General features: G+C 39.0%; 1 protein-coding gene across 4 annotated transcripts in view; it reads right to left on the reverse strand.

Moving 5' to 3' along the window:
• Positions 1-23,440, reverse strand: part of ARHGEF10 (Rho guanine nucleotide exchange factor 10) — a 110,155-nt gene that overhangs the window by 60,600 nt on the left and 26,115 nt on the right. For 3 of the 4 annotated variants that reach the window (XM_085056693.1, XM_085056692.1, XM_085056690.1), the window contains exons 3-14: positions 20,791-20,961; positions 18,407-18,697; positions 17,442-17,505; positions 16,175-16,254; positions 15,008-15,064; positions 12,234-12,397; positions 8,361-8,477; positions 7,111-7,225; positions 4,580-4,692; positions 1,854-1,931; positions 1,449-1,628; positions 85-201 (exon numbers count right to left, since the gene is read on the reverse strand). In XM_085056693.1, coding sequence (XP_084912819.1) covers positions 85-201; positions 1,449-1,628; positions 1,854-1,931; positions 4,580-4,692; positions 7,111-7,225; positions 8,361-8,477; positions 12,234-12,397; positions 15,008-15,064; positions 16,175-16,254; positions 17,442-17,505; positions 18,407-18,697; positions 20,791-20,961 — 1,547 coding nt within the window. The remainder of the gene's footprint in view (positions 1-84; positions 202-1,448; positions 1,629-1,853; positions 1,932-4,579; positions 4,693-7,110; positions 7,226-8,360; positions 8,478-12,233; positions 12,398-15,007; positions 15,065-16,174; positions 16,255-17,441; positions 17,506-18,406; positions 18,698-20,790; positions 20,962-23,440) is intronic. The other variant, XM_085056694.1, reaches the window with a different exon arrangement.

The raw sequence follows: 23,440 nt of genomic DNA on the forward strand, positions 1-23,440 counted from the left end.
GCAGTCAAATTTCCTCCCATCTTATAACTCAAACTTTCTTATTTATACCATATGCACAGCTGTTTTAAGATTGAATGAACTCACCTTTAAGAAGTCTAAAAAGGCAGGTTTGGTGGCACAAGATTTCTTGAGAATCCCAACTGCTGTACTGAAGTTGTTTACATATTCACTGTATGCATCCAATACCATAGATTTAGAAAACTGAAAAGAAAAAAATGGCAAATCTTAACTACAAATATAAAAGACCTCTGCCAGCACAGTTATCTAGACATCTGGCTGTTAGGGACTTGCCTCGCTCAGAACTAAGGGCTTTGCTTGGCCTAGTGCTGGATATACAGAAATACTGGTGATACCCAAAATAAGCTTTCTGCAGAAGACAGGTTGGAAACAGAAGGATATAATATCTGTGAATTACAAGAAATATATTTACAGAAATTGCTTCATCTTGGCTACACTAGGGCAGAGCCTGAGGACTATGGGCAATCAAAAGGCATCCACGGAGATCCCCTGATCATCTCACTGTCTGTCGTCCAGATTAGGTGAATCAGCAAAGTTCCAGGGCCTTCACACCCTGACTTCGGCAATTTAGGACTTACCAAAAAAGCAGACAGATTGTGCGGCCTGCAAACAGTCATGGGAATGGTAAGATCACCGCCCATTGCCTTCTTGGTAATTTTATCCTTCTCTTTTAAAGAGCTGCTCTCATTAACACTACCTAAATTGCTTCAATCAAAACAAGACAGGTTTGCTTTAAACAACAAATCCTTAGTAACTATTTCATTTTGGGTGAACTGTGATCAGTTCCCAGCTCTCTTACAGCAGGCATGAAAAGGTGGTGATTTAGAGCACGTGGGCAGCAACAAAACAAAGCACTCAAGCCAGAAGGTAGGCAGCCTTTTCCAGCCACACTTTCATGATGAACAATGTCTTTCTATCAACCAAGGCCACTTTTTGTTTTCTCTAATTTAAAGCACTAGCTATTTTGGTCCTTTACTGAGTGGACTTCCATTAATGATGGGATAGTGTTTTACAAATAGTCTTTATCAGTGCCCCATCTCCATTCAAACTCAGGAATTCAGGACATTACCTACTGTGGTTTCTTTCTCTTCACAAATTACCCACTTTTTAAGAGGTGCTGAGCCTCCATCTCACCATAATTTTGGTCTGTTTGTGACTCTCTGATTTCTCATAAAAATAAACTGTTTACTTAAATGTCTGAAAGATTAATCAAAGCCTGAAAACTCTGCTCACAATCTTCTCACATCTGCCAACCAAGCCAAAGACATGTGTTGGTGTCAGTTTCCTTATCAGGACAGTACATGCATACTCTGACAGTTGCCACAGGCACTTGAGAATATGGGAATAAAGCAGCTAAGTTAGAAAGATATGGAGATGGAAAAACAAGACTAAAATAAAAACAGATTATCTGTTCTGAAACATTTGCTTACTGAAGCAACAAAGACATCACCGATCATTTCAACAGAGTCCCACTCAGATACACGACTCGCCAGCGCAATCTGAAACATTGAATGGCACTGAAGAATTTCTTTAATTCGATAAAAGACCATTTTAAGTTTTCTTTCACTCAGTAATTTTGGTTCCATATCTGAAAGGGGCTTCTCATATTGCTGTGGGAAAAAAAAAAAGCATATTGATTTAAATAAACAATAACCAGACTTCTATAAGCAGAAAAACCAACATATGCACCAATACACACACACAAAACCACTGAACATTTGGCATGAGGCATCTGTAGCAAGATCTGTGTGAGTCATAGGACAGATTCTTTAATGATCTTTAATTATTCTTTTTCAAATATTCAAAGTTAAAAAATGCAAAAGATATAAGAGTACCTCCAGGATTCTTTTGAGAGCATCCACATAATTCTTCTCACTATCAACTACAGAGCCCAAAATATACCTTCTCACAACCTGTTGAAACAACAAAGCTCTCATCAGGTAACACATTCATCATAATTGGAAATGGTGATGATAAAATTCTCACATCAATAAAAGAAAAGAAATTAAAAACAATTTCAATACTGGAACAGCAATAAAATAATACTGTACCTCTTCAAAAGTAATTTAATTTACTATTACTCTAAATCTATTTATTTTAAAGAACACAACAATTATTGTATAGATATTTATAACTTTTTTCTGACTGCTGTAATTCCAAGATTCACTTTTGAAACTTGTGTTTTGCTTTGGCATTTAGCAATGCTCTCAGGCACATGATGCAATTTTTAGGGCTGTCCTGTGCAGGGTCAGGAGGTGGACTTCGATGATCCTAGGGATATTCCAAATCAGGATATTCTGTAATCCTATGCATCTTAGATGTACACATGTAAGCAATAACAGAAACAATCAGAGGTATAAGATGATGTTCACAACTTCAGTAATTTTCTACAACAAAATTTGTAACAAGGTAATAAGGTTTCAAAAATCAGTCTTAAATTTTGGGTTTTTAATAGGTTTTATACATTTATTAGGAGCAACATGAAGGGCAAACAAGCAAATACTAACTGCCTTTTAAAGTTAAGGCCATATAAACCGTACCCCTGAAAAAGTATCCCTGTCAGCATTCTCTTTTGGGCATTACCATGCATAAGTGAAAACCCCCATCTCATCTATATTTATATACATTGACAGAGTTGTAAGAGCTTCAGGAAATGTTACCACATTTCATGTTAACAAACTACAGGCTATTTATCACACCTCCTTCTCCACCTTCTGCTTCTGTAATTCAGCCGAAATGCACTTTGTATGCACACGCAGACAGGAAGGACTGGAGAACCAATCTGGTGTAGAGTTTAAGCTTCTTGCTATCAATTAGATTTCTTTATGGTTATAAGGATTTGTTTTCACCCAAATCCATTTCCTAATCCAGATCATGCCAGAGCTTTCAAAAGAGGGACTATGACAGAAGACAGCACAGGGAAACAGGGTTCAAACCATTTTCCATAACTACAAGAGAAGGCAAAACTGCTCATTTTGCTATTTTAAGATAGCCTAAATGACCATGAAACTCAAATCTCAGGCTTGCTTCTTTCTGCTCCAGAACCCCACAGCCTCTTGCCTCCTCCACGATGACTGTCTTTAAATTCTCCACACTTGTATTTTGCATTATTAAATGAAGGTTATGTGAGAATTTTCTTTCAAGTATTGGCATTTCAAAAGAGGAGCTCAACATTATCTGAGGCACTGCCTAAAGATATATAGAGTAAAATTAGTCGTGTCTAATCTGTGTTCAGCATGGATTTAGCAGTGTCTTATTTGGTATACTGGATCAGCTGCTCTGGTGAAGAATACTAATCCTACTTTTAGTCACAGTTCATTCTTCTGAAAAGAATAAACATCTGTATAAATAAAAATTTCAAGCTCTGTAACACACAAAACGAATACTTAATAGTGGCTTCAGGTTATTGCAATAGATACGAGCCCCAGCCCCAGTACTTGGAGGCACGAAGATTTAAAAGAGAAGCCATCATGCCACCTGCTGTTTGAAGGCAGCATGTCCCCACAGCAGCTCTGCTCGGACAGGACAGCTGGGCTGGAAGAGAGCCCTGGCCGGGGCTGTGACCCCCTGACACGGCCAGGGCTGTGCTGGCCCCCGCTGAGCTGCTCCAGGGTTCCTGTGCCACCTAGCCCAGCAGAGTCCTGCTGGCCCGCAGCCAATCTACCCCACACATGCCTGCTGCACCCTTCCTGTTCGGTGCCACCTCCAGATGTGCACTGCAGCTGGCACCCAGATCACTCATACAAGCTTTAAATGCCACAGGCCCATGTCTGCTCCCGAGGGACAGCACTAACACTGACCACCCACTGCACTTTGTACCATGGACTATATTGAGTTCCCCAACTGCAGATTAGGCTTCACCCCAGCAGACCTGCCTCTGGGCTCACAGGCTGAGTCCTGAGGACAAACCTCAGTAAAACCTGAGGCAAAGGCAGCACAGAGTACCTCAGTTTTTGACCCTTTCTCACTTGGTCTATGCTTCACCAAGCAGGGTATCGTGTTTTTCCCAGCTTCCTTTTGTTGCCAAGGTACATATAAGAAACTCTTCACTGTTGCCCCTCACAGCTCACTAGCTCCAGCTGAGCTTTGGTTTTTTCTAACTCCATTCCTTCCCACTTGGACAGCTCCTCCTAGGCAGATGACCAACATATGTCATGACTTACACAACTATTATTAGTTTGTTCCAAATGACAAGCACTCTGGGGTTTTTTTGCAAAAGAGGGTAAACTTATTTGTACAAAACTACCCCAGTGAAACACCAATTCTCATCTGGAAAGAAGGAAAGACAGCATTCAGACTGATGCTGAAATCGAACATTACAATAATATCTTACAGTAATGGAACATAGTTTGGTAATTACATTGTTACAAGATTAGCACTTCTTTTACTTTGTCACTTCTTTACTTTTCTCTTTATTAAACACAAGAGAAAAGTAAACCTCACCCAAGTAAAAGGTAAAACAAAAGAGAAGAGGGGAGGGGAGGGGCACCTAAGAGCCATTAGTGTAGAGCAGAAGGGGAGAAAAAAGAGCCAGAAGACCATATTTCCCAAAGCTTACTACCTGCTGCTGTGATAATCCTTCAGGCATGGGAGTCATAATTGCTTCTGTATGCATACAGTCCACATCAATAAATAAATTTAGCTCTTCTTCTTCCAGACCTGATGATCTATGATCTACAAATAAATACCAAAATGTCAGCTTCTACATGTGGATTGAAAGAAGAAAAAAGCAAAACAAAACCAAAAAAGCATAGACCCGATCATCCAAGCACAGCAATTATAAATTGTCACTTGCCAAACAAAAGAAATTTCCTGGTACTTCTGTATCATCTGTGAAATCACATAAATACCACTACCAATCAGTGCTCTGATAGAGAACATCTTTCAAAGGCATCCTAATAGCCCATAGCTGGAGACAGCCTATGTATCTTTTGCTTGACCTCTACTCCCTCCTCTCAGCCAGGAGAATGGGGCTGTCCAGAGGGCAGGACATGACAACTTGGGTTAAAGCACTGCAGCTCCAGGGGCAGTAGTTTTAAAATAAATGATTCTTGGGAAGAAACTGAACACACCCATAATATGATACACCTAAAAAAATTCCATACACCCTTCCACAACTGAACTAAAGTAGCCAAATTCACCAAAACGTTTGCTTTCATCAGAAAGGAGTGAGGGATTCTATATTGCACTGAGTCCAAGTTTTACTGAAAAAGAACCACCGAAGTGCACTGATAGGTGGCAGTACACAGCAGCCAAACAAGCAGACACGAGGAAAGTAGACATGAAGAAAGAACAGGATGAGAAACTGCCTTAGAACAAAAAGAGAAGTAAGGGAAGCAGATCTGATTGCTGCGAGCAACTCGAGTTTACTTAAAAAATCTGTCGCTAGCTCCCTGATTTGGAAAGTGGTTATGGGATTCAGCCATCCAAAGATACACTGTGTCTGCAACCTAACCTCTACAAATGCATGAAGGAATGTCTGGTCCACTCTAACCCTGCCCTGCAGATCATTTTACATCTGTTCATGTGCAAGAAGTTGAGGATACATTTTTTGATCACAGCATTTTGTATAAGTATCTTTATATATTCTATCTGTGAATTAGGTAAATTAAGAAGCAGTTAAAGGTCATGACAGGGATGTAAGATGGCCCTTACAGATAGGATGCAACTTTATGTTACCTCTCTCAATAAAAATATCTTGTTACAACCTTGTGGTTTTAGCTTCCTAAAATTGTAGTTTTATAAGCTCTGAATTTACTACCATTTAATTAGTTGGGCAGAAACTTGAGCAGAAAGATATATTATCTCTCAGACTTACTCTGAAAAAGAAACTAGTTTCATTTACTACCATCTGTCTCTTGAAAAAATTACCTGTGGACAGCTGCTGTCAAGGCTCGTGACAAATGACTGTCACTTGCTCTTAACTATAGACAGAACACAAAGACTTCTGTGGCTTTTTGATTTTAGATCACTTTCTGTTTTCCCAATCCAAATTCAGCTTTCATCAAAAATCATCAAACTGATAAGCAGAACAGTCTTTTCCCCTACTTCCACTCTTAAGCACAGAAAGCATTACTCCTTGGCAATGATGGACTTTTTTAAATAGTCAACTATTCCTCCACTGAAAACCATGTCTTAACAGCACATTTTCCTGACATTTAAGAATTATTTGATGGAGAGACCTAGACTTAGTAACTGCTGGTTTTGGCTGGGGCAGAATTAATTTCTTCTCAGTGGCTAGTGTAGAGCTGTGTTTTGGATTTGTGCTCAACACAGGGTTGATAATATAGAGATGTTTTTGTTATTGCTGAGCAGGGCTTACACAGAGCCGAAGCCTTTTCTGCTTTTCGTACTGCCACACTGGTGAGGGGGCTGGGGGTGAATGGGAGGTCAGGAGGAGACACAGCCAGGACAGGTGATCCAGACTGACCAGAAGGATATTCCAGACCGTATGACATCATGCTCAGTATATAAAGCAGGGAAGGAGGGAACGTTCACAGTGATGGTGTTTGTGTCCCAAGTAACTGCTGCATGTGATGGGGCCCTGCTCTCCTGGAAATGGATAAGCACCTGTCTGCACCGGGGAAGCAGTGAACTAGTCCCTTGTCTTTCTTTGCCTGTGTGGGGCTTTTGTGCTCTCTATTAAACTGTCTTTATCTCAACCCACAAGTTCTCTCTCTTATCCTTCTAATTCTCTCCCCAGCCCTAGTGGTGGGGGAGTGAGTGAGTGGCTGTGTGGGGCTTGGCTGCTGGCTGGGGTTACACCATGACAGTAACTTAACATCATTTCCATATTTCCATCTACCAATACCTAGATTGCACTGTTTGGTGGGATTTTTTGCTATTGTGTTTCTAAGTTGACACTTCTCTGTAGTCCTCAGGTCACTTGGTTCTTGCCCCAAACATAAACTACTCAAGATGCATTGACCATCCTGTCATCTGAACTAGGTATTATACCATACATTTTTGATTCAAATCTGATTTCTTGCATCTAGCTCTCAGCTCCCAGTACAAAAATCTGCTAGGCCATTTATTTTCCTTCTCAGAAATTATTAGAGAATGTAACAGAGTAACACTGTAAATGGTATATACCTTGAGAAATAAAAGATTTTGTCCGAATGAAGGAACGACCCTTCTTCACAGCTGCTTTCGTCTTTTCAAGTCCGTCTTTGGTACCTTCTCTTGCAGCTCTCATAAGCTTTTGCATCTGTAAGATAAAAAATGCAGTCTACTGGTTCAGTGAATAACAGGAAAACATTTGAGCCTGCACACTTTTAGGCTATCAATATAGTCCAAACAAATATATAAGTAGAGAGAACCATGAAAGCTCAGATCTGAGCACCTGTATTTTGAAATAAAATAAAACCTGGAGACAGGGACTGACTTCATGGAAATACTGCATGCAAGTCTAAAAGAGCAGAAATGCTTAAGAACCCTTCTGCATTAAACATATAATCTCAAAATAGTCTCAAATGTTTTATTATGCAGCAAATACCCACTACTCACAGGTCATTAAAGGCCAGGGGTCTTGTAAATCTTTTGTTGTCTCAGTAAGTCATTCAAAGTATTTCTGACCTAAAGACAATCCCCTAAACTCAGTTCTATATTAACTGTATTCTTAAACAAACACTGTTAACACAACTAATAATTTCATTCATTGAATAAATATACTGATTTAATTAAGAATTCCACAATCTTACAGTATACTATCATAGCCAAATGAAATTTCATGGGGAAAAAAAAACCAAACAAAGGAGTGCTGTTTTGCTGGAATATGTTTATTAAAAATCCCTGCTTTGTACTACTTCTTTCCCAAAATGTCACCACAACAAAAGATCCCCACTACTGTGAGAACACAAACAAAGCTGTCTTGCTGTAATCAGGCAATTTCTGGGTTTGAGATGAAGCTTTTAGCAAAAACCCAGCCTTTTCATACTGGCTCCATTCAGAATGGAGAGCAGGGAGACTCCCAATTTGATCCTGTGTGGCTGGAGAGCCAGGGCCAGGCTAGCCTCACAGAGCCAAGGTCTCAGAGGGGCACTGGGATTGTGCACCTGGCTCACACTCACCAGTCAGCAGGGAAAGACAATGCTCTATCTCATTTTCTGAGACTATTAACATTAAAACTAAGCATGAGAAAAGGTCCTTGACCAAGTATTTTTAGGACTACAGCAATATTATAGTCTTTAATTTAAGACTGCATAATAAAAAATCACCACATTCAGAATTATTTTCATACAAATTATTGTCTAATTTTTCAAGCTATTATTAAAAGACAACATTGTCTGTGTTGGAAAAGCAATCATTGAAATGTAGCTAGTTACAAAAATCAACTACACTACCTTCAGCTCATGTTTTTGCTTTAGTTGCTGAATCTCTACTGCTCCCACAGTGTTTGCCATCAAATCTTTCATCTTTTTTTCATAATGCTCCTTTAAACGCGTTAGGTCATGAGAAAGCTACAGTGTATAAAAAGACACAATCTTTTCAAAAAGCTGTAGTGAAAACTTCATGCTAAAGCACTCACATAAATCATGCACGTTGCCCCATCTACCTACTGACACTAAGACAACTGAGGGAAAACTATCACTATGGGAAAACTATTGCTAAGGGCAAACTATCGCTGAGGGCAAACTATCATTGAGGGCAGCTCCAGTTCGAAGAAGGGACCATTGCTCCTGGGCACTGCTGAACTCCACCAGGTGCTTTTCTGTAAAAATGGGGAAAAAGCCACTTAGGCCAAGGTAACTAAATTGTTATATATATATTAATTATATTATGCCTACCTTTTAAAAACCACATGGAAACAACAAACCAGCTCTAACCATAAACATTTCACTGGAGCACAAACCCTAGTCAGTGTATTTCAGACTATCCTTCAAAACAGTGAATCAGAACAAAACTCAAAGACTGAAGAACCTGTGGAGATTGCTTGCAGCTGAGAATATGGAGATTGACAGGGCAGTGAGTCAGGTAAGCAGACACTAACAGGATGCATGGTCTTGTAATTTCCACATACATCATAGCCTCATTGTATGACCTTGGGTGTAACCATCTCGAACATGAATATATTCATTTGCAAGGTAAGGAAACTATCACAGAGAAAGGAATGGTCTGGAATACTAATTACCATTTGTTAAACATTTTGACAAAGCTAGATAAAAGAGGTCAAAATGCAATCAGGAAAGGAAAAAAAAAGAAGGAAAATATTTGGTGTGCCCTATAATAGATGTCCAGTGGAAAACCCCTCAGCTTGATATCCACAGAGTTATTTGGCAAGAGATCAAAGCCTCAGGAAAAAGAAGGCCTACTGAGTTGAAAACAAAGCGACAGGCCCAGCACGTAGCTCCACTAGCTGGGTCAGGATGCAATTACCTCTAACATGATGATTCTGGCATTACAGCAGTATAATGAAGAATAGCATCTGGTTCACAGACTAGAAACATTTAACAGCACAAAAACCTTCCCTTCTTAAAATTAATTAGTAAATAAATAAAATAATAAGAATCATAGTGAAAAAGTGACTTTGAGGGAAGTCATACCAGCACTTAAAATTAAAAATTAAAAATCCCATCTCCAACCTTGTCATACTTCTCAACTAACACTAAAATTTTAAGTAAGGCAAGTTCCTCACAGGCCCTGAAAGGCTACAGAAGGCAATGTGCTGGGAACAACCTGTAATATCCATCACAAGACCTGAGAAGTGAGAGTTAGTGCAAGGAATGGATACAGAGAAAAAGTATATAAAGAAGAGCAGTGTCTGCCTGTGTTGAAGTGTCAGTGCAGGAAGGGCTCGGCTAATTTTTTGGGGTTGTTTTTTTATTGTTTTCTTGGTTGTTTGTTGCGGGGGGGTTTTCAGCAATCCTAAAGTTTGTCTTTCCTCATTCTCTGCCAAAGCCCGTCTCTAGTTTCCTGATTTCTCCACGTCCCAGCAACCCATCCAGATGCAGGAGCCTCTCTGACTTCTCCATCCACCAGCTTGTGATAAATATATATTAATATAGTGTTGGCTTTTCGTAGATATTCATTTTGTGTATGGTTTTATTCCTTTTACAGAAGTAGTCTTGTCATAAAGATAGAGGTATATAACCAATGTTTTAATTTCTGTTATGAACTAGATTTCGATATTGTAGTAAAAAACTAATAAAAGTAGTTTAAAAGACTTTTCTTTACTAACCACACTACCTGCTTGACTGGATAACACCCAAAAAGAAGACCTGCCACTGATACCTGACTATCAGCCTATAACCAGATGCAAGGACTACGGACCCAGGCCCAAACTGGGAGACGATAACCAAGACTGGAAGAAACCACAGCCGAAAAAGCGCATGCTCTAAAAAGGCGGGACCAAGTAGGAGCCATGCAAAATAGTTCTTGGAACATGCAAAATAGTTTTGAGAAAAGTTTGAATATGCATGAATGCTTATGAATAGGCATGAGGCTGATGCAATACAAAGAGTATTTAAGACGACTCCCTCAATGGCAGGTGTGCTTCTTGGCCCAGGGCCAAGCACCCAGCGCTGTTTCTTTGCTTTATTGTTTGGTGTCCCCTATTGTCTTCTATTAAACTTTTTAAATTTCAACAGGAGAGTGAAGTGTGTTTTTCACAAGCTTAACTGTTCCTCACTGCCTCATGCCCATCCTCATAAGGCAATCCCCAAAACCTTTTGTCACAGGCCTGAAAAAGCCATCAGCAGGGCAGTACCCAAGGGCACACCCCTCTTCTCGCATCACTCTTCAGTCTCTTGCTCGGATGCTCTGTCCTGGTACAATCACACTCAATCACTGCCAACCATTTTCTATGACAGATCAAAATATACTTTTAAGTGCTCTAAAAAAATGGCTTTAAACCTTGCTTTGTGCATGTATGTAAACAGATCCTTATGACTATGGACAAAGTTGAAGCTAGGGATAACAGGAAAATATTTTAAAAAAAAAAGCCAGCAGCCATGTTAAGACTTACACAGTCACATGCAAAGTAATTTCCTAGTCTCTTCCAAGGTATTTAAAACAAATGAAATAATCACATTCAGTTCCTTCAGTCTTGTTAAAAAAACTCCCAAACAAACAGCTGCAACAGCTTAGAATCTTTCTAGTCAGAACAAAACCAAGACAAAAACGGAGGATGAGTACTAAGCTTACAAAGTCCACATTTGGGTGGGCTCAAGTCTTGCAGTTAATTGATCACTCCCTGATTTCCAAAGGATAGGAAGCAAGGATGGACGTGGGGGAAGAGAGATAACATACACTGGAGGGAAACACAGACAACAAGGCTTTTATTCTCATCAAGATAAGAAACCTGCAAAATGAAAATAAGGGTCCCATGAAATAACACCTGTCTGCAACCCCTGCCCATGGCAGCCATGGGGTGCTGGGGCAGCTCACAGCACACAGCTGCCAAGTGGCTCTTGGGGCTCTGTCCCCAATCAGCACACATTTGGGGGGCCTCTCAAGAAGGTACACAAGGGCAGAAGGAGAGGAGCCAAGGCAACAAGAATGCAGGAGCCTGGGGCTTCTCTCCCTGTGCCATGGGAGAGATGCAGTGAGGACAGGCACCTGTGTTCACCTGTGCCTTCCTGCCTCCTGCAGAACAGATGGAGCCAAAGATGATAGACCTGAAAAGTGTCACAGATGGATCATTTTCATCATGCCACCTCTCTTCTCTCCTTACAGGTAGAATTCTCTTTGATTACAAAACTCTTTTACTTTCAGAAGTTTTTTAAGCTCAGTCACTTTTAAACAACCAAAGTGATGCAGATCTAAGACAGAAAGCTAGGGAACACTGGTGAAGAGTTTTGTGACTTTTGAGCACCTAAATATCCCAAACCTACAGTTCTTGTCACCTTGTCCCCCTTTATTCTTCACATTATTTTCCACACTTATTTATCTTACATTTACACTAATCCAGCAACTGCAAAAGAAGAGAAGGTAAGGAACTGCCCACAAGCAAAAATAATCTCATTTTAAATTTCATTTTTATCAAATTTGAGTTTTTTCTTTTTTTTGTAAGAATCTTCTGTTCAATATTTTCATCTCTTCTTTTCCCTGTTACATTATTTGTATACTGTCACTTCCACACTGATTCACATCTCCTTTAAAAAGATGTTGTTGGTATTTGAAACTGAATTGAGAAAAAAAAAGAAATACAGGTGAGAAAGGCAAGTGTTGGAAACCAGGACAACCTCAATGACTGAGCAGCACTGCAGGATACATACATGTCTCTTGTGGTTGCCTCGCAAAAACGAGCTGGGAATTCCATTTTTACACTCAGAATCACTCTGTTCTTCATAGCTTTCAAACTCACTTGAACTCCACCCATATTCCAGTGAGCTGTTTCCACCATCATCACCATTTTCAACATCATCATAAATCATTTCCTCTGCAAGAATTAAACCAAAATAAAAAGGCTACACTGAAATTTATGTTTGTTTGAACACCAAAAAAACTTGTTCAGGATGTGCCATAAAGAATTGTACAGACTTTTGTATGCACAATTAAAATTCTGAATTAAATCCAATTTTCAAATAGCCAAAGTGGGTAGTCTTTGTTGAAACAGAGTACTAAAAGAGGACAGCATTATGGGTACACACCATGATCCTTTTAAAAATATGCACTACTCAAATGACACATAGGTCCAAATCCCACAACAGGTTTTAGAACTTCTAGGGAAGGTTGAACTGTAGCTGTGGACACACATCTGCACTGAGAAGTATCATCCTTCCATTTGTAAACTTGCCTAGGGACATCAGCTCAAATGATAAATGCTAAAACATTGCAAGAATCAAACGAAAATGTCATTACTTCAAGCAGAACAGGTCATAGTAGCAAGAAATGTATTACACAATGGCATTTTATGACTTATCACCACCAGTCACTGGAAGTCTCCCACATCTGGGGGTTACCTTGCTCATAATTTAATCTAAAAACTGGAAGTATTCACCTTTTCAAGATATAACCTTTTTAAATCTATATTGCAAAGGCTGACCAAAGTACCCCCTGTTAAAGATACAGATCTCTCCATTGGCACAGATTTCAAGCACATAAAAGTGACTCAAAACAAAATGGAAAATTTAGAGCCAACTGCCTGTCATGAAACAGGAATGCACTCTGTGTGCAGCATCATTTGTCATTTCAAGTAGAAAAGTGTGGACACTTCTGCCAGAAATCACTATTGTCAAAGGTTATGATGCAGCATTTAAAACTGTGTCATATTAAGCTCAGGAAACAGAAGCTGTGCTTTCATTTTAAGATTGAAGTTTTATTTAAATAGAGAAAAAATATGTACTCAAAAGTAAAGCTGACATGTTTCACACATCCGTCTAAACCCTGGATTCTATTATTTAAAAAGTACAATGTTTTTGTATTAACATTAATTAAATTCTTTATAATTAACACAGAGGATTCTAGTCTAATTTGGAAGATGGAGATTTTTAAAATTTTTTTGTAAATCCCCATGCATATCAGAATAGTCCTTAAAATACTGTTACTAAAAAGACATCTTAGTGGTAATCTAGCACATTAAGTAATTAAAAAAAAAATCACAGTAAGTCAAAATAAATCAAGACTTATGCAAGCCTAACTTCTGTGCTGTCAGTATTGGGGCAGGATTTACCCCATGATTGGGTGGATTTATCTTGTCCATGTGCTAATGTAGACTGTCTGACTGAAACTTTTTTGGAATAGCTTTGTCTCCCTGACAAAATATAAAAACAATAAACATCACGATCATGAATGCATGAAGATGAAACTTCCCTTACTGCCTATTTCCTCAGAATATTTCAATGTTTTTGGGGACAAAATGAAAGCCAAAGTTTTAATTGATGTCTTATGGGTTAAGCTGAAAATTCTAACCAATATGCTCAGCAGAGCTTTGCTCCACATCCCATATTCCACCCAGCTCAGCCACCTGGGCCTGGTATATGTGTTACTGATTGGTATTACTGATCAGCAACAGCTGTAAGACGTCCCTGCTCAGAGTAGCACAGTCCACTGAGAGAATTTCCAGTAATATAAGCATTTAAGTCATGAATGTAAAATGGTACTTTCTAATAATAAATGAAAAAAATTTCAGTAATAATTTGTAAAACACCTTGCCTGAACACTACTAAGAAAAAGAAATTAAACTATTACAGCTTTAAAGATTAATGTGGTTTTCACACAAGAAAGCTTAAGTGTGTTCTTGAATCATTAACAATTTTAGTATCAAACACCTACACCCTCTGAGAGCCATGATGAGTAAGATGCTGAGCTCCCAACAAGCCAATCCACTTGAACACAAAATCAGTCAGTGATCAGTAGTAATTGATCTTAAAGCAGATTTCACTACACCCAAAAACTGCAAAACAAAGCCGAGCAAGAACTCAATTAATGAAGCTTCTTGAACCCTAACTACATCATTGCCAGTAAAGGTAAAATCTTGACTCCAGGAACTACTTTGAAATCTATTCTGCCCACTCCAAACATGGTCACAACCATCAGGAGTGGACCACTCCAAAGCTGAAATAAAACATTTGTGTAGAGTCACAATCAGGATGCTAAACAGCCACTCTGGACCATCTCTTTCATCTATCAAGCATTTACATATTGAAGGGGACTTTCAAGGAAAGTGCTTCTCTCTATAACCATGACAATTATCATCCACCATTTAACTATTGAAAACACCCTTTTCCAAACTAACTTGTCTTGTTCAGGGCACTACAACTACAACATCCAACACTGTAATTCTCTAATATGCAGAATACTCAAGCATTTGGAATAGTATCTATAGAACAAAGAAGAATTCAGCTTCTGAGAAGAGCAGGGCAGGAGCCCTGCTGAGATAAAGTCCTTTAAGTGTTAGTTTAATTCTGAACTTTCTAAGACCTACCAATTATTGACACAACGTCAATTCCATTTACATATATTTTAGGTACTAATTGAATGTATCTGTTCAGTATACATGCACGTAATTCCATTTTACACCGCTTTCAATGTAACAAAGACCTCAAACCTGGTTCAGAGTCTGAATCTTCTCTTGGCACATCATCATAAATTACCTCCTCCGGGTCTAAAACCAAGACAGAAAAAAAAACAAATGAGAAATTTCTTAGAATTTGAATGGGACCAAGTGTTTAAGAAGCATTTGGATAAAGTCCTTAACATACTTTAGCTTTTGATCAGCCCTGAAATAATCAAGCAGTTGAAATGCTGTAGGTCATCCCCAACTGAAATATTCTCTTCTATTTTAAAGATTTTTGGTTATATTGGCACATATGAATATAATGGGAGATATGACTCACTCTATCCTAGCATTTTGCCTGCACATCTAATCATTCAAATAATGCAATAATACACAAAGCACTACATGGTATTTGTGAAATTTCAGTTTTATCTGCATTGCCTATTATGACCTTTTGCAGCCTGAAAACAAAAATCCACTTCAACAGCCAATATTTTTTTCTCCTTTTTACAGAAGTATGGTATGTTCTGTGCCTGTCAAAGGCTGCTCATTTGCCTCACCAAACGGCTACAGAAAAGCTGCAACAGACTTTTTAAAAAAGAACCAAAACTAAATATTCTAATGATCATCATAGTACATTAAGAGGCAGAATGAGGATGAAAATTCTTAAGTCACTTCAAGTAATGTAAGGTGAACCTCCAGCCCAGTGAGAGCAGCTGAGAACAGACAGGATAACCTGTCCTCAAACCAGTCTCTGTTCTGGTTTAAAATGCAGCTACCAGGCAAGAGTCAACAGCACACACCAAGACAAAGTGGCAATTCCTTCCCTTCCACCTCCTCCAAGTACTTATTTGCCAACTACTGCACAAGAAGAGCAATTTCAAATACAGTCACAGATCAGATTTGAACTGGATCTTATTTCCATTGCGCAAGCATTGACGGTGCCAAATGACTTCCATAAGACAGTAATTAATGATTCCACAGACTCCAAAAGGTGGAAAAGTGATTGTTAACTTTAGTCTAAAATACATTTTTATTACTGTTGAATGTTCTAATTGGTACAGCTTGGTTCTGGAACCTATGTGAAAAAATGCACTACAGGTGAACATGGACATTCCTATAAAATATGCTTGTGCACACAGATACAAACATACTGCTGATCACAACTTAACACTGACCGCCTGCTAAAGTTGTACTTCAGTGCTCACTGACACTCACTTTCCATCCATGCTGTATTTGCAGGATCTGCAACCCATTTGGCCAGGGCATCATCCTTTCTCTTGACCTGGTTATCTTCACTTGAAAAAAACGCCATAAAATAAAAGAATTAAAAGTTACACCACAATATTTTTAAACATTCATGAAGACATGACAATAAATATCTTTCTGCCTTCTAGATTCCACTCCAAGGAAGCTGATTACTCAAAAATGTTGCTTCAGTATGTAGCTGGATGATGAATAACCTATTTAATAGTCTGACAATTTTAGTCAGGAAATTGAAAACACTTTCTTTACAATCTTAAAAACTACTTTGCTTTTGAGTTCATCAGCCAGAACACAGGAAATTCTCTCAGAAAACAGTGAGATGAGAGCTAATTTTTCAAGGTAAATAAGACTAAAGACATTCTGGGTTACATCAGGAGCCATCAGGCTTGGCAAAGCTGTTATCCTCCTCTGCCTGGTGCCAGTGAGGCTGAACCTGCAGCAGCACATCCAGTTTTGGCTTCCCAACACTCCCCTTCTAGAGAGCTGTGGAGAAATTGAAGCTACCTCTAGAGAGATGTAGAGAAACTGAAGTCAGGGACCAAAGCACATGGTTTATAAGGAAGGAGATAAAAGACATGGAGATTATTTAGTCTGCTGAAAAGGATGCTATGGGGTGATCCAACAGCAGCTACAGCTATCTGAAAGAGAATTACAGAGGTGATGGAATTAGGGTGGGGGTTTTTTTGTTTTCGGACCCTTTTTTTAAAAATTCCAGACAAAGGGGAAATGCTCAACAGACTGACCACTGGAAGATTTGGTTTAGATGTTTCAGGAGGGGGATGAGGCAGGGGGGTGGGGTGGGGAAAGGCAGTACAGCAGGCAAGAATGCTCAGGAAAGCTGCAGCACCTCCATCCCTGAGGGGTTTCAAGGCTCAGGCAGCAAGGCCATGGTTGATCTGATGCTGTATTGGCAGTGGTCCTGCTGAAAGCAGCAGGCCAGACTACAAGATCTCCAGCAATCTGTTGCAGCTAACATTCCATCACTCTATAGAAATTCAATCCAGTATCTTCAAAAATGTCATGCAGAGTTACATGCCCAAGAGCCCCCATCAGTGCTGATTCTAGTACACAACCAGAATTACAGGGATAAGAAAGTGAAAAACACCAAACCAACAAACATGGAAGCACCACACAAGAAGAATAAAATATTTATCAAACGCAAGCTTTCTTAGGAATTAAGGTTTTACAAATCATTATAATACGCTGAACTGACAATCACCTATTTTGAGGGTCCTCCAAGTTTACAGAATTATACTGACATTCTTCAGTTGCTGACTGGGTACCTGCCAAGTAGAAAAAAAAAATTAAAATGCTTGGAATAACCTGTCAGTTTGGTTCAAATGGCACATTTGAGCATAAGAAACTGATTTTACTAGTTCATTGCTAAATAATAATCTCATTCTTTGCAAGTTTTATTCTTACAAGTCTAAAAAAATTTAGACGTTTCTTCCCACCATGCATTTTTGAAAATTAGGTAATTCAAAGAAAGAGTCATTTGTTAGAAGAGCTGTTAAGAGGAAAATCAATGTCTGACGCATTTAATTCTATCTCTCAAACATATATTCCTCTATAGGTAAAAAGGGCCACACAAACATTTGCTTTTACTTGACAGTATTCCTGATGGTGGTAAAAAGCAAAGGCAGGAAAAAAGGCTGGAATTATAGAACTCCTGCCTAGCTAAAGAAAAGTATATTCAAAATACAAAACCGAAAAGGGTAGGGAGCTTTCTTTTCCTTTTCTCTTGCCATTAAGCTGTCAGCTTTGTCAAATCTGGGTACAAAATGGATCTCCTGTTTCTGTAATATTTCATAGTTATTTCCCTTTCTAGTTTCCTCTTCTGTCTTAAAATTGTACTAAAAGACAAAGAGAATTCATCAAATCAAGGGAAAAATTCCACAGCAACGCTAAATCCACAAGGATTGGAAAATAAATAAACAGAAATGCATATAGAAAAGGCAAAAAGAGAGGAAATTTGCCAAGACCTAGAAAAAGCAATAAAAGATGTGAGAAGAAACCAGTTGGCTTGACCACTGAACTCTGGCTCTAGAAATTATTTCATTATGTTAAAAAGGAATTAGCATTAATCATTTCCACACTCATCCAGGGTGAGTGCCATACAGGAAAGGTAGCTGAGGGTAAACAAGGATACCCCTTCAAATAAAGTAAGCTGTGTAAATACAGTACCTTCTTCATCTACAGAAACACTGCGTATGATGACAGGACTGGAGTATGCTGGCAGTATCAAAGGTAAGTTGGATGGCACAGCATATCCACAAGGGACAGGAACAGAATATCCACTGGACAAGTTTGGACTTGCACATTCATCTTGAGGACTTGGTTCTGGTGAAGAGGATGGATCCTTGTCTTGGATTGGTGAAATATTTATGACTGAGTAGGGATTTACTTTCGCTGGAGCGCCTTCCGCAGCAGGTTCTGATGTTTGCAGCTTCTCACTGTTTTCTAAATTATCAGCTCCTTTAGTTGAAAAATTAAACAAAAACATAAAGTTTTATTTTTCATACCTGCTCTAATAGCTCTTTGCAGGTATCCTAAACACTGACCTGATCTTTGCTATACAAGTTGCTTACAACTTACGACTGAAAATTCCCACACAGTAGTGCCAACCTCCCCATTTTACAGATAAGTAATGCAACAGGAGCAAAATAAGATGAGATACAAAGACGCCTATGCAAAAACAGTAACTTGACTGACATAAGCACATGAGTCAGTCTTAAATCCTGAAGGTTAAAATCTGGATTCTACATGAATTTGAATCTTATAAACACAAACACAAGAAATATTTTAGGTGTAGTCATGAGGAGAAGAAAAGTTCACTGGAGGGACATTCCTCAAAGAGCAGTCCTGAATATGCTCTGTTAAGAAAGGTGGGAAGGAAACAACTTTACAAGTTTTCCTCTTTGAAAATGTATTGTTTTCAGTTATGCAAAATTCCCAGTATTTTTTGAGACAAGCAGAGGTACAGCAGAACCACAGGCCCCTTTGAAGGGAGCTCCAGATCTGTCTCCCAAGTGATCAAATGATTTTGAGCTGTAAGCACAACTTCACAAAAGAGTGAGTGAGCAACAGATGCCCAGGGAAAGATGGTATTTAAGATCCAGGTTGTCAAACTGCATAGCACCTGAAGAGTTACCTATCTTTAATTGTCATAAGCACAGTGAATCTGCTTACAAAAGGTGATTGGATCAAAGTAAGCAATATCAGCTGTTAGCAATTTGAGCAGAATAAAGCAATTTTCAGACTACACCTCAGCACTCGGAATATCTGCATATGTCATAAAAAATATTTCAACATTTAGCAAGATTTCTGTTTATGAACAAAATTTATACATTCAAACTCCACTTAGTTTTGTGCACAACATCTTAAGCTCATTAACCAGCAAGCTTAGCTCAAGCCATCAATGTGCCTTAAGATCAGCAAAGGCATTAAATTTTCCTGTAGCATAACACTCAGACTGTGTCCAATCTATTGGTTTGGATGTCAGACTTGAATGGGAAACCTCACAGGAATTACACATGATGGTCACTTGCCCTGTCAGATCTAGCATGACTGTAACTGAAAGGAATATTCAAAACACTTGCATGGCATTTCCATGTGTGAGAGAATAGACTATGAGTCAAAACAAATTTCTGGAGGTGCTTGGGTGCTTTCCTGAAACCAGGTTTGCAACCCTGCAAAGAGATGGCAGTGAGTTTTTGGGTGTGTAATGACAAACCTCTGGTATGCATAAGACAGAGGGAGTGAACTTATCACTGCCAGAGGCTACAAACTGGGCTCTGAGGCTGGTCAGAAGCAGACCGTGTGCAGACACGATCATGCCTTTTATCACAGCAAACTACCCCCCCTTACACACACACCCTCTTCCCAGGAAAGGTCCCAGTCACACGCAGCCTTACTGACAAGAGGTCATAAACTATCAATGACCCCTGAAGTGCCCCCAGACTCATTTCTAAGGCCTTCTACCAGACAACTCTACATGATCAAAAGACAGTATAAAACTTCCCCCTTGCAGGGAGGTGCTTGGGCACCTCCCACCTGAGCTTAAGCATGTACTAACCCTCCAGACTTTGTATTTTGCAGAGTTTTTCCCCCAACCCTGACAGATCAAGACCTTCAATTGTCACTTCAACCAAGTCTCAACACAGAGCTGAGTGGTGATTATGTTATCTTCCTACTCTTACCTTTTCTTTCTCTTCCTTCCTTTCTTTTCCCTTATATATGTTTTCTTAAGTGAGTGATATTTTTATGCTTTCATATTGTCATATTCCTATAGATAACAATAACCAAAACAGCTACATATCTGCTTTCCATTGCAACTATGTTGTTCCAAAATAAATCAAACATATGTATATTAACAAACACCAATCATTCAGTGTCGTTTCACTCTAATCCACTCCAAGAGATCCATTAACAAGAACCTGAGTTACCCTCAGGGGCAGGTATGGAAAACTCTTGTTAAAGTGGTTTTAGTGCACTGTCAAGAAAAGGCATCCTGTGGTCAGTCCTGACTGTTTAGCCCAGTGGAGGTGCAGACCAACAGGCTGACTTACCTGTGGCACCAGCATCTGCGTGCTCTCGGTTATTTCCATGACCAGGAAGAGGTGGCACCAGGGCTTGTCTGTCTGCTTCTGGTATCTCATCTCCACTATCAAAGTCAAACTGCTCTCCCTCATCCTCTTCTTCGTCATTTGGACCCACGGCTTTTGGTTCATGCTCTAGAACTGCAAGGAAAGACACACCTTTGGTTGTTTGCGCTTTGTAATGATTTCATGGGACCAGTAAATGCTCCACATTACAAATGAAGCTTATACAATGGAGCCTTAGATTTTTAGGTTACTGGAACAGAACAAAAGTTCATTGATGTGTTGATAACCTCATGCAGTTTTCAATAAATCCTTTAGTGTAAACAAGGAAATTACTTGGAAAGAAATTAACAAGTAATAATGCAAATACCCTTGCTTATGTCATAATGAGCCAAAAGATTTTTAGAGAAATTCTTCAAAAGTCAATTTTTAAATGAGAAAACTTCACAGATGAGTTTATTTTCACAGGGATTTTGCAACTTTATAACTTCAAGTCATTTTTCCTAACTCAAACTCCTAAGTCTATTCTTTCCTAACAGTGTCCAAATGCCAGTGACAGTAACTTAGTTCACAGACTCCATCAGAGCCCAGCAGACTGGTTTTCCTTCTCCAGTCTGAGATAGTTTTAAACCAGCGACCTCATGCAACATGCCATTAGCCCTACTACCACACACAAGTGCACTCTGGTGGAGGTAGGGAGGGGTACCTTTGAAGAAGTAATGGCTGAAATAATGACACCCTAATATGGATAGGAAAGATGACTTTGAGGGGTTTTTCGTCTTTGCTTGTGAAGATGCTGTAGCAGAGATTTGGCTCTGTACATGGGGCTGGGGAGACGGAGTAGGAAGAAGTACACCGCAGTTTCCCTCCATGCTGTTGGGGAAAACCCATGAAGATTTAAATCCCCTCATATGCCTACTGCAATAAAACTACATCCTAAAATAGATAAAGATGTAAACACACAAGTACATTATAAAAATTTGCTTGAAGGTGATATGGTTCCCCCCTCCCCCTCTTCAGGTAACACAAAATGAAAAGCAAAGTCTTTTAAATATAATTTGATCTGCTGCATCATGATGATATTATCAGCCATCCTACCATCGAGGGCACATTTTTTATCTTTATGATAAAACCTGCATACCCCAAAGCTCTAGACTGCTTAGATTGTCATGGTAATCAGCATTCCTGCCAAGGCTTCTGTTTCTTCAGGCAGGCTGAGCCAGCATATTTTAACCACAGCCACAAATAACAAGATCTTTCATGAAGTCTCGCTGCAGGAGAAAAAGTGAACTAATTGCAAAAATAGTAAGGAACAAAAAAAAAAGGGGTTATCCTGCATTTATTGTCATGGGTTATGGCTGAAGCAGCATGACATTTAATTTCATTTTAATGAATTCCTTTTAAAAAGTCTTCTGTATGAAGTCAGGCTTCTCATTTTTTGCTTTGTCCATTAGCAATTCTTTTTTTCCTGAAAGACGCAAGAAATTCTTCAGAGCTCTTCCAAGTGATTAAAGACAAACACAGCATTCTTCCTGATTCAGCATCCATCTGACTAAATTGTACTACTTGTTGCTTGACTGTGTAATGGGGAAAAGAAACAAAAGGGGGGAAGATGTCTTTTCAACTTGAGTAAAAAAAATTAAAATTGGACATGCCACCTTATTTTTTTTCTGTCATGGTTGTTAACACTGCCCTGCTTCATTCATTTCAAAACTTTACTTTGCATCATAGATAAAGAAGGCACAGAACCCTATAAACGGGCACTACAGCCTGGAAAGATCCCCTAATTCCATCACTGATGGGACAGCGGGTTGAGATTACAAAGAGAGACAAAAAAAGAAAGATTACATGTCTGTTAGAAAGAGCAGATGGGAGACAAACAAATATCCTCAGTACAAAAAGTTTTAAAACTGTATTTCAGCTTTGCATCACCTCTATATTTGCTTAATTCTGCAGGCGTAAATGATAGCCTTTCAAATCTACAGATACCTTCTGTCCCATATTTAACAAAAATATTCTTTTAGCTTTTAACATCAAGGGCATACTACTTCAATTGATGGAAAAAGTATTTTAACAACAAAAATAAAATAAAAAGAGGATAGGGGCTTTTTGCTTCAATTTAAGAGCTGATCAGAACTGCAGATAAATATAGATTATGTCATAAAAAAAAAAATCCTGTTTTGAAAATACCTACTTTTCCCACAGTTCTTTGTTATGTCATAACAACACACAGACAAAAGCTCTTTTTAAGTGCTACAATTAGGAGGGCAGACAGCAGTTAGAACCAGGTTGAATCTGGCTACTAAACACCACCACAGACCTTGCAAAATTTCATGTTCATGAAAAAAGCCCCGGTTCCTCCCACCCTTTATCTGCAAATCAAAAGGATCAAACCAAAAAGTGCATGAGGCAACTCTTCTTGCAGAAAAAAAAGGGGAGGGCATGGTGGGTGGGTGTGTGTGGGGGGATTTTCAAAGGCACCCTCCCTTGCAAAAAAGACATAAAGGAAAGCTTTTTTTTTTTTTAACATAATTTAAAAATACACTATTTTTTTTCTTAAGTAATAATAACACAATGCTTAGCATGACAAGGGTCTGTCTGGAATTACTTCAAATAA

This window comes from Lichenostomus cassidix, chromosome 3 (assembly GCF_008360975.1).
Source record: "Lichenostomus cassidix isolate B80296 chromosome 3, HeHo_3.0, whole genome shotgun sequence".
NCBI lineage: Eukaryota > Metazoa > Chordata > Aves > Passeriformes > Meliphagidae > Lichenostomus > Lichenostomus cassidix.